This window comes from Hemiscyllium ocellatum, chromosome 16 (genome assembly GCF_020745735.1).
Source record: "Hemiscyllium ocellatum isolate sHemOce1 chromosome 16, sHemOce1.pat.X.cur, whole genome shotgun sequence".
NCBI classification, from domain to species: domain Eukaryota; kingdom Metazoa; phylum Chordata; class Chondrichthyes; order Orectolobiformes; family Hemiscylliidae; genus Hemiscyllium; species Hemiscyllium ocellatum.
Window position 1 is genome coordinate 59,919,126 of NC_083416.1, and position 12,002 is coordinate 59,931,127.

Genomic DNA, 12,002 nt, shown 5'->3' on the forward strand with positions numbered 1-12,002 from the left:
ACGTGTTGAGATTTCAAATTAGCTGCACTAAATGCATTTCAAACAACAACTAGTCTCCGGGTAAACTGTCCAATTTACTCATGAGGAGCATGCGACAATCTCCTTAAACATACCCAATGTTGGACACCACACTGTTGGAAGGCAGACAACATGATTTCGACCCTTGTAGGTCTGTGTGCGTGCTTATGTGCATTTTAAATTACAGTTACAGTGACCAATGTGGAACACTCTATTCATGCCTGGGTTTACTATAAGTTAGGAGGGTATGATAGCCATCAACTGGCAATAGATTAACATGAGCGAGGACAAGTTAAATTGTGCGGCGGAGAGAGAACATCTACGTTTGGCGGCGGATTGGTTCTTAACGTGTTTACGTTCAGTTGGGATCCACCTCTCTCCCTCACTCAAAACCAGAGAGAGAGAGAAAAAAACCTGCCTGAATTGAAGTCACGGCTTATTTCACATCCGGTTTACAGACGGGCACATTAGTATAGGTTCGGTAGAGTAAAGCTTCCTGCAACCTGCAGTTCCCCTCCATCCTGTAGATCCCGTGCAAATGAAATAATTTGCCGCTTCTTCTCCACGTCCAAGAAGGCAGCGAGACTGTGACGGCTCCCGCTGGGGAATGCTGATCACAGCCAGGAGAGATTGCATCGTGTGTCTGCTGCTTCTGATTCAGACGTTGGTCCCCCCTTAAAAAAAACATCAAAGAGGGAAAGAGAGCAGGGAAAGAAAAAAAATCCAACAAGCAGCGAGACCTATGCGTTTTGCATTTCAAGTCAGCAGCTTAACAACTCGACAGAGAAGTTTACAACACCAACCCAATCTTCTGGGGTGAGAAGCGCCGCTCCCAATACTGGAAGAATCCACATCGGTTTGTTGGTTTAAAAGGATGCTTCAGCTCTGTCTCTGCGTCGCGACATTCCGATGCTTTGTTGTTTGTGTGTGTGTTGTAATCAAATTAGTAATTCACACTTTAAACTTTGCGAGTCGTTAACCGCTGTATCACAAGAAACGGTTTGTTCCAATATCCCCCTGTCGCTGGTTAACCCATTCAGAGCCGCTGGGTGTAGTGCACGTTATCCTGTCTCTCCTGCAGGAGAGCTCGTGTTTTGTTTGAATATTTAGGCGCTGCATTGTACCTTCTGTGTATTTTTGTTCCATTCTCTGCAAGATACAGCATCGCTTTGGATAGCGTTGATTTTGTAGCGTCAAATGCCGCATGTAGTTTATGGTTTGAAAACTCGGTTCACATTTAGCTGGTAACGTATCGGATCCATTTAGATACCCTGACTGTTAAAGGAGGGTTTAATGTATTTCTGCCTATATATGCGAGAGAGATGCTTTCTCCAAGTGATGTTTATTTGAAACTTGGCCAGAGACCCAATAGACATTAATCTGTTTGCTTTGAGATCAATCCATAATGTGCATTAAGGGCTTGGGAGCGATGTAAAAGGTTTATAATTGCTGTGGAGAGTGCATTCCTTCGATTGCTCCTTGAATATTTTAAGGATGTGGCACAACTACGATCAGCTCACCTTAGTCAGGTGTTTAGTGTGAGAATATGCACATGCCTTAATCAAAGCAAAACGATTGTATTATTGTGGCCGTACCAAACGTCTGTATTAAGTAACGCAGTCGAATGCAACAAGGTTAACTCGGTTCGACCGTAAGGAATGGCCGCTGCCTTTCCCTCAAAGTGATGCCAACATGCATATGGAGATGTATTTATATATTTTCAGTTTTTCCATGGGCGAACCCTCAGTGATTTACGCCTTTCTCCCCGCCTAGAGCATCCTCGACAGTCTTGCAGAAACCTCGACCATGCATATTTTTAAAAGGGGGTTTCTAATTATTTCACTTGAAACGGAAAGTGTATGTTCTATAGCAATCTTCCCCTTCCAGCGGAGGGGGGAGGGAGGGGTACCTGTGGACGCAGTAACTTTACAGGATTGTGTGTGTGTGTGTGTGTGTGTGTGCATTCTGTATATGCATTTATATCTTTATTTATTTCTGTATAATTTATTTATTAGTGTTTGCTTCGTGGATTGCTATGGAGCGAATGACTGCTCTCACCAGCTGCGTGTCGACGATATTCTGGTTTCTGTTCCTAAACGCAGCATTCCGCCCAAGGTGAGCAGCCCCTTGCTGTCTGAACTTAGCTGGAGGCAACCCGTTTAAATGACTATCTGTTTTTATTTTAAGCGACTCACGAGAATCATTTAGCGTGCCATTTCATGATAGTGACGACAGGCTAAATAGCGTGAGTTAAAACAGAGTTACAGAGATTTTGTTCGGATGGGAAACAGACGGGGTGGGGGGGGGGGGGGATGATTGCTAACTTCATAACAGCAGTAGATTCACGCATTGATGTTTGTTAATCTAAGTGGTGTGAAACTATTCCGCGCAGAAGGTGGAAAGTGGGAAATGGGAATTATCTCCAGCTAGTACTTGTTTCTAAATTTAAAAAAATCTTTCCGCCCAAAGAAAGGAACTGCAATATTCGGAAACTTCGAATGGGCATCACGAAATGTTGCTCACATACACCCTGCCATTTGGTAGCTGTTTAACTGAAGTGTGGTTAAGAGCATTTACTGTGTATGGTTCTTCATGCAAGGCTAAAGGTAGGATTTCCCGCACTAAAATTTCGAAAGGAGATGGGCAACTCATTGTTTTGTTAACTGACAGCCAGAAAAATGATCATCCCCCCAGTCCTCCCCCTACCCTGACACACACGCAACTTTCGCTGTCATGTTTGTGCTCAAGTGAGTCTCTTGTTTTCTTCTGTTTGGAAATGAGTGGAACATGATACTATGTATTGAGGCTTTATTCCACTGTCAGTATTCCCATGGCCTGTAGATGGAGTTGCTGTACAATATTCCACAAAAGAAGGCCTTGCTGGGGTGTAAAACATTCATTACAACCTATAATCCAGATCAGATTAGATCTCCTTTCACAGTTCAATAAAAGTGAAATATCAGTTTAAGAGCCAGTGGCACAAACCCGAGACTGCAGAGCGTTAATTTCTGCATCCAAGATTTGGACCATTAGGGCGTTGCTTCCTGTCTATTTTTGTTGTACAGTTTAGCCGTTTCATAAAGCAATGGTCTATTCCAAAACAAGTCATACGACTTGCAAAGGAGGCTCGTGACCTCTTCTTCCCGTGAAAGGTCAATTGATTTGCCAGAGCTGCTCTTCTGTTAGTGGTTCTGAACGCTGACAGGTTGGTGTACAGTATATGCCACACACACACCAGTCGCTTGTACCAGATATTTGAATCCACTTTATAAATATACTAAGATGGCCAATAGACCCCTGCTGAATGCTTCAAATTATGACAGAATAAAAGCAACTTCCACGCTATTTTCGTTCTTTGCAATATGCAGTTCAATATTACATGCATATTATACATTACTAACAAGGCACAAAATGCGTTTTGAATAATCTTGCAGATTCTTTTTAAAAAAAATGTGCTGTCAATCAATATTGGCCTGACAATGCTCGTTTTGCTTGTTCTATTGTCATTCGCCATTTTGTATCAACCAAATCAAACTGCAAACAGATTTGAGCTCCCTGAAGCGTTGATTTAACATTATCCAGCTATTATCCATATTACAACTTTCAATTGCTGGAAAATAAATGGCCCTGCAGCTAGCAGACCATTGTTGGTACTCCCAAAAGTTTATTAATCGTCGTCTCAAAGTTCGAAGAAACGTCACAGGTAAGATGATACTTGATGGCACAAATTCGGCTGGTACTCCATGTAACACAGAGTGGGTGCTGCATCATCAGACAATCTGTCTTTTTAATTAAACGTTATACTTTCAGGTGGACCCCACTATTTGAAAAACAAATACAGGGACGTTACCTAGTTATCATTGATTCATAAAACAACACCTAATAACAGACATGAAAACAGATGTTACTGGAGAAACTCAGCAGGGCTGGCAGCATCTGTGGAGAGAAAACAGAGTTAACGTTTCGAGTCCAGCAATCTTTTTTCGGAAATATTTTAGTACTTAATGCCCGTAACAGACAATTTGGTTATTTGTTTCATTCCCGCGTTTGTGGAACTTTGCTGAGTCAAAATTGATTCGCAGGTTTTCGACTATTGGGAAAAAAAGTTAGAGAATTTGAAAGTACTTTATTGGATGTATAATCACCTGAGAGGTCTTCAAATCATTTAAGGCACCATGCAAAGGAAAGTCCCTTGCTTCTCATAACTAATGTTGAAACAAACAATGTGTGTTATTAGGAATTCAGCTGCAATTATTGGCGTAGGCTGGGGCACTGGAGCAAGTTTCTTGTTTGCTTCAATGTTTAGCTTTTGTTTACTGAGAAATTTTCCGTTGTGATTTTAAGACATCTGGCGTCCGAAAACACATAATATATAGGTTTCTGTTGGGCGCAAAACTATTTACAAAAATCTGATAAAAGGCCACTAACCTGAAACGTCAACTCAGTTTCTTTCTCCACAGATGCTGTCAGAACTGCTGAGTTTCTCTGTCATTCCCCTATTTGCTTTCAAATTTCAAGTATCAGCAGTGTTTCATTTTCATGCTAAATTATTTACAAGACAGTTCCTAATATAACAATGCTGAGGATAATGAAAATACCATCTAAAGTAGAGCAAGGTCTCTTTATTAATTTATGGAAATGAAAGTGAAGGACTACTGTAAGGATTTGTCTCTCCAGTAATGTCGAAGCTGTTACTTTTAAAATGCCAGACATTCCAACCTTTTTCGTCCTTTTAAAATTACATTCAGTAACTCACTAAGGGATTTAAAACATAACTTCATGACACAGATAAGTAAACCAGACACCATCCCAACAAACCCAATCTCACAATCTGTCTTAGTCCCATCTTTATTTGCATGAAACAAAACCTGCCTTGTAATAGCGTCTCTGATGACTGACCCCAGGACTTCGCAAAATCATTTGCAGCCAAAGAAGGATTTTGAAATTGCCATCACAGTTGGTCTTTGAAAAAAAGTTAATGGTGGAAAATTATTTCATTAAAACTATTTGTTTTCTTGTTACAGTTTCAAAATAAATACCAGCCTTATCAGTGGATTCTCTCCACATCAAGAATTATTTCTCAGTCTCATCTCTTAAAACACTATTTGGTTTTCAGTGTGATTTTATTTTTTTTAAATATCCTAACTGAACCTGTACGGTGATATCTCCTGTCCCACTGAGTTAATTGTTATTCCATTGCTCAGCAAGCTTAAGGCTGAATGCCCAGTACTCCAAAATGTGATTGAAATCTATGGAAGGTTATTTTCTCGAAGTGGTTAGGTAGTGGGTTAGTGACCGATGGGTGGGTTTTTAGTTGTGTGATGCCCTCCAATATAGTTTACTGGGGTTAAAGGAAAGGAACGGCAACAGTCTACTGGAAAATTCGCGGACTGTTTAATTCCATCTATCTCGTTCCTGTATTTATTTCATCGCTCCCTCTTAGCTTTGCAATGTCTGATGAAGCCAAGAACAACATCACAATCTTCACAAGAATCCTCGACAGTCTTCTGGATGGATATGACAACCGTCTGAGACCAGGCTTGGGAGGTCTGTAATGAGTTTTGCTAACACATGGTGCAGTAATAAACAGATGTAAACTACGTTTCTGACTAATGCAGCTTATGGAAACCACACAAGTTGCTACCAAGGTGCAGCAAAATAATGCGGCAAAATAGCATTACAACTACGTCCAGTTGCACAAATGCTAAATTGTAGCCGAGTATTAAACAACAGACCTATTAACGCGATTTACAGTTTACGGGCAGCCACATCATTATTCCCAAGAAACAGCCCCGTTTTTGAACATGTCCAGAGTTTATGGAGTAAGTCTGAGCACACCTTGAGTACTGTTTTCACACGCGGGACACACGGCAGATGTTCCAAAGATCAGCCTTGTGCAAGCGTTTTAATGTCGAAAGTACAAGAGAAAGATGGTGATAGAGAAGTCCCATCAAAATGTTTGCAATATTATGTGGTAACACCGGAATCAGTCTCTGAATGGTTAATTAAAATCCACGAAGAGACATGGGATCAATGTAACAAGAAACACGTCAGGGAATGATTTCCACAAGTCCATTGTCACTTTCACATCCCACTTTTTCTTCAATCATTAGCCTTCTAATCAGAGTAACATATGAGTCATGCACTGCCCAAAACAGCTGAAGGACGGCAATTAAATTATCCTGAACGTTTTCAAACGAACCAGGAAAATAAATTACTGATTGTTAAAATTATCAATGGACGTATTGGTACAATTTGGTTTAGGTTCAAGTTGTTGGTGTATACTTGAATGTTTAAATGTAATTTCATGTTCGTGCATGTGTTGAATTGTATGTGTGGTGTCATAATTCCCTATGATTTAAACATGTGCGGTCCAGCAGTGCATAAAATATACAGTGCAGAAACTGGCTCATCTACATCATTGTCTATGCAGGCTTTTATGCAGCACCCACACCCTTCTTGTTCTCTCTATTCTTATATCCTTTATATGCTTATCTAGGTTCCTGTTAAATGCCTTTTAATTTTCTGCTTCAATCACACCATTAGGTGATGAATTCCACATTATAACTACATGCCAGGTAAAGAAAAACCATCTTCATAAATTTTACTGACTTTTAAAATATTACTTTACTATTATGTAATTATATTTTATACTTATACCCCTTAATTTCTGCAAGTGTGATCACTTTCTGGACAATGTCATTCAACAAGGTCATTCCTCAGCTTCATTCTTTTCTGAAGAAGCTCATTGATACATTTGTGCTTCACTAATCTAAGTGCTTAGACATTTTTATGTTGCTAGTACAAAGATTACTTTATAGTCAATATACCCCACCATCATTTCAATTTTGTTAACAATTATTAACATGCCTAATGATTTGAGACAACACAAAATAATAATTGACAATCATTGTTTCAAATATTTGCTTTAATTTGAGAATGATAAATGTTTGAAATGTTAGTGATTAATACAAAACAGCCTTCATAAAGTAATGGAACTTCCTATTCAGAATACTCTTGATGGTCACTTGAAGCAGATCGAAATGCTGATAGGTAATAACTATCCTATTTTGATACTTCAGAGCGGATAACACAGGTCAAGACTGATATCTATGTAACAAGCTTCGGGCCTGTTTCAGATACTGATATGGTAAGTGTCAATTTTTCTTGATATATAATAAAAAACCTCTACCAATCATAAAAAAAGTTAATTAAGATGCTTTATTTCTCCCTCCTGTAATTAAAACATTTAGAATTAAAACTAGTTTTCCAGGGCCAACCTTGCTTTCCTGATTCATGCTAGGAAACACAATATTTATCAAATCTTCAGAAGTGCAAATTAATGGAACATCTCTGATTTTAGAGAGTGGTGTGAATGTAATTCATCTCTATTTAACATGTTCTGCTGTTTCAGAAAAAGAGATAGGTAGTCATTCTGCATACATTAGAAACCAACCAGTCAGTGGAATCCATGAAAAATATTAATAGATAAACATTATTTTATGATTCATACGCTGTCAAAAGATTCAATGAGAAGCAGTGAAATCAAGGGGAAATAGGTGTTCTCAGAACTCAGAAATGAATGTGTTATTACGCAGTTCTCATGGTCATTATGAAAATTCATGTAACTGATATTGAATTATTTTGGAAGTGACAGCGTTGTCTTTTAATTATAACGATCTAATTTATTTCATCATTTTTCTCCTGTGTTTTCTGTGGTGATCTCTTTGGTCATGGTTGTATGAATGTAAATAATTCTGGTCTGTCCATTTTTGCAGGAATATACAATAGATGTATTTTTTCGCCAGAGCTGGGAAGATGAAAGGTTAAAATTCAAAGGACCCATGACTATACTTCGTTTAAATAATTTGATGGCCAGCAGAATATGGACACCAGACACTTTCTTCCACAATGGAAAAAAATCAGTCGCGCATAACATGACTATGCCCAATAAACTGTTGAGGATAACTGAAGATGGAACACTCTTATACACAATGAGGTGAGAGAAGAAAACTTTCTGCCACAGAATTACATTCCCAAAAACATTGCTGGTCATTCTTTGTGACATGTTTGTTTAAACAAATAGATGTCACTGCCTGTACTTCAGGAAACTATGTCTGCTAGCATTTTTTAAAGTCCTTCTCTGGTCATGTAATGTATAAAGTGGTACAAAGACTTTGGAATGGAATGGGAAGATCATAAAAATAGCAGACAGATACTAAATATGGTCTAATCTAAGTTACTTATGCATAATTAAGTATGTTCATTTCCATTATCTCCATTAAAACTAGCCATGAGTACAGAAAACAATTTTCACTTCTGTATTTGCAGCTGTAGCTAAGTTTTTCCCCAGCATTTACTTCTCCATTTTTGTTAAGAATGACGTTTACATGTGGAATAAGGAGAAAGTGAGAACTGCAGATGCTGGAGATCAGAGCTGAAAATGTGTTGCTGGAAAAGTGCAGCAGGTCAGGCCATCCAAGGAGCAGGAGAATCGATGTTTTGGGCATAAGCCTTTCTTCAGGAATGAGGAAAGTGTGCCAAGCAGGCTAAGATAAACAGTAGGGAGGAGGGACTTGGGGGAGGGGCGTTGGAAATGCGATAGGTGGAAGGAGGTTAAGGTGAGGGCGATAAGGTGAGGGTGATAGGCTGGAGTGGGGGTGGGGGCGGAGAAGTCAGAAAGAAGATTGCAGGTTAGGAGGGTGGTGCTGAGTTCGAGGGTTGGGACTGAGTCAAGGTGGGGGGAGGGGAAATGAGGAAACTGGAGAAATCTGAGTCCATCCCTTGTGGTTGGAGAGTTCCTAGGCGGAAGATGAGGCGCTCTTCCTCCAGGCGTCGTGTTGCTATGGTCTGGCAATGGAGGAGTCCAAGGACCTGCATGTCCTTGGTGGAGTGGGAGGGGGAGTTGAAGTGTTGAGCCACGGGGTGGTTGAGTTGGTTGGTGTGGGTGTTCCAGAGGTTTCTTTGAAACGTTCTGCAAGTAGGCGGCCTGTCTCCCCAATATAGAGAAGGCCAATCATAATCCTTAAATTAATCATATTTCTTCAGGCTAGCATGTGTTGAATGCATTCAAAGTAACTAATTTAGCAGACAGAAAAACTTCTGTCTCAGCAAGATTAATTCTCCTGAATGTCCTCAGTCCTTTGTGAAAAAACAATTAAGCTATATATATGTTGGCCATTTTCTGTCCGCCATTTTCTGTCCTCCATTTTTTTTTAACTGCATTGATCTGTAATTTCAATTTGGGAACAGATTTTTTTCCTTTCCTTTTATTACTTTATTGGCGTCTCCAATATTAAACTAAACAATCACCCGCTTGACCCAATGGTTCAGGTGTACTTTACGCATTTCACAATATTACTAAAAAAAAGTGTTCTCCTAGAATTTACTAACATTTCCTCATAATTAGCAGTCCTAAACAAGGTTGTCTTCTATAAGATATCACTGTGCACAAAATGATTGCCATGTTTACCCACATAACAACAGTTAATTCATTCTACGTGAAGCTGTTCTGGGATGCTTCTGAAAAATGGAATAAGATATTACGTAGGTGACAATTTTTTGTCCATCCCAATAAAATTGTAGATGTAAAATGCTATACTCAGCTACTCATATTGTCACTAGAATGGAACTGTTGTGGTTCTGTTCGCCAAGCTGGGAATCTGTGTTGCAGATGTTTCGTCCCCTGCGTAGGTGACATCCTCAGTGCTTGGGAGCCTCCTGTGAAGCACTTCTGTGATGTTTCCTCAGGCATTTATAGTGGTTTGTCACTGCTGCTTCCAGTTGAATGGAACATTATAATACTTCATACAAGCACAGTTTTATAAAACTACCTCATCCTAGCCTGGTCAATTGAAATGATTCTGTTACAAAGAATGAGAAATTTTCTTCCTCATTGTGCTTCAGCATCATAGGTTAGGAAATGGCATGGGTTTAGAGTTTTGTACTGTAAAAGTGCTCCAAAAGAGGTCATTTCCTTCAAATTCCACCTAATAGTATATACAGGATGCAAACTAGAAATCTAAAGGTGATAGTTTTTTGAAGGCATTTTATATATGAGAATTTTATATTATAATAACCAAAGAGGGACAGCTTCAAAGACCAATGGGCTGCAATCTGAGGTCCCTAGCCCATTGAGATCTGATTTTAGCTGTGCTGCAAAGTGATTGAACAGAGCAGATGTCTTCCTGCAGAGGAGAGGGAAATTGATGCATTTTTTTTCACAATCATGCTCTTTCATGCTTCCTAATTTCTGGTCAAGAGGGATATTGTTGATGAATTGGGGACAGATTGCTCCTATAAATTTGGATGTATTGGCTTGTATGATGTTTGCATAGTTTCTAGCTAGTAACTTGATTATGTAGATGATAGAATCACTCTCAGGTATTTGCTATGTTTATGATATACATTATAAAATGCTTTAACTGTCATATTGTTTCAATAGTGGTCTATGTGTTAATAGATGTTAAAGGTCTGTACTTGCAGGATAGCTGATATATTTTTCTGGGCATAGTAATGGGCAAATATGACGTTATCAGTGAAACATTATACATGATAATCCACAGCCTATCTGTAGTGGACAGATATTTGTTCATGAAATTCACATTTTTATTGGAATGGTTTGGGCATGGGCTTTCAATGGTCGGGGGAGATGATGGGTGTTGCGAAGGACTGCAAATGTTTGTAGTGTTGGGACAAAAAGATTTTGAATTCAACTTTGTCTGAAACTTGCATTGTTTGTGATAATTTACAGTTAGTCTGACAATAATTTGCCACTAATACATTCAATTTAAAGATACATTGTTATAGTAGCATAAAACATGTTGAAGTGGGGAAAACATATCAGCAAGCATTATCTGATACTAATGATAAAAACATGGAAGAAAATATTCACAGGGCACATTAATGTTAAAGAGAGTGTCACTGATGGATAGCAAATGAGGATGGAACCTGTATCCATCTCGGTCTCCAAAATCTCCATTTCACTTGAAAGAAGAAGAGCCTCCACTTGTCCTGTACAGGAAGCCTCTAATTTGGAAGCTTCCAGAGTCCCACCCTTTGATGTGCCTGGAGAAAGTAAGAATGCCAGGATGTTGAGCAGAAATTTTGGAAACCAGGTAGAGTTATAGCTTGGATGTGTGAAGAAGTGACCTCACCCCATTTTACCTGGTGGTTAATTATTAGATGATGCTTTTTTCCCACAGAATTTCACTCCAATCTTATTTTATCCTGCATTTGGAAGTTCAGTTTGCTGTTCTAATAGCTCTAGCAGAACATCTTTCTCCACTGAGTTGGCTCAACCCAACTTCAAGAGATAATGCAGGAACACTTTTTAATCCTGAAGAGTCGGGGTCAGCTTAGATACTCTTGGTACATACGTGACTAGAATAAGGTTCTGAACACTGCGATAAAATGTTACAAGTAACTCAATAAATTCGGATTCAAGAGAAGGTTAGTCAACGTACTTTAGTAATTGCTGCCAAGAATTTAATTTTATATATTGGTAATAGCATGATTAGCAATTGGAGAAAGTGATTATCAAGAGATGCTTCCTACACGTGTTTATGATAGGTCTGAAAATTAAACAATGGACGTGAATGAATCTTACAAAAATGAAAATGGAAAGAATGATTCTTGATGTGAAATTTTCAACTTCAGTTCAAATCCACACCCAGACACACATGAAAACAACAAGAACACAGAAAGGGTGAGAAATGGCAAAAAGACAAAATGAATGACTCTTTACTTGAATGGACATAATATTCACAACAAAGTAAGCAAACTAAAGGCACAAATAAAGATTAATAGGTGTGATCATATAGCCATTAGATATATAGGTTGGGAACTAAACATTTGAGGCTATGTAAATCTTTGAAAGAACAGACAGAAATGGAAGGGTGGTGGAGTAGATTTTTTATGGGAAATGTATGGGATGAAATAATACACAATAGCAAGAAGTGATCTTGGTATGGAAGATGTAGAAT

At 38.8% G+C, this 12,002-nt stretch overlaps 1 protein-coding gene across 2 annotated transcripts in view; it reads left to right on the forward strand.

The window, feature by feature from the left end:
* The first annotated feature begins 502 nt into the window (after nucleotides 1-502).
* The window catches only part of LOC132823444 (gamma-aminobutyric acid receptor subunit alpha-1-like), a 45,939-nt gene continuing 34,439 nt past the window's right edge, over nucleotides 503-12,002 (forward strand). Inside the window, exons 1-5 of one of the 2 annotated variants that reach the window (XM_060837311.1) lie at nucleotides 503-874; nucleotides 2,034-2,133; nucleotides 5,462-5,565; nucleotides 7,101-7,168; nucleotides 7,797-8,017. In XM_060837311.1, the coding sequence (XP_060693294.1) occupies nucleotides 2,054-2,133; nucleotides 5,462-5,565; nucleotides 7,101-7,168; nucleotides 7,797-8,017 (473 nt within the window). In that variant the 5' untranslated portion in view covers nucleotides 503-874; nucleotides 2,034-2,053. The remainder of the gene's footprint in view (nucleotides 875-2,033; nucleotides 2,134-5,461; nucleotides 5,566-7,100; nucleotides 7,169-7,796; nucleotides 8,018-12,002) is intronic. The other variant, XM_060837312.1, reaches the window with a different exon arrangement.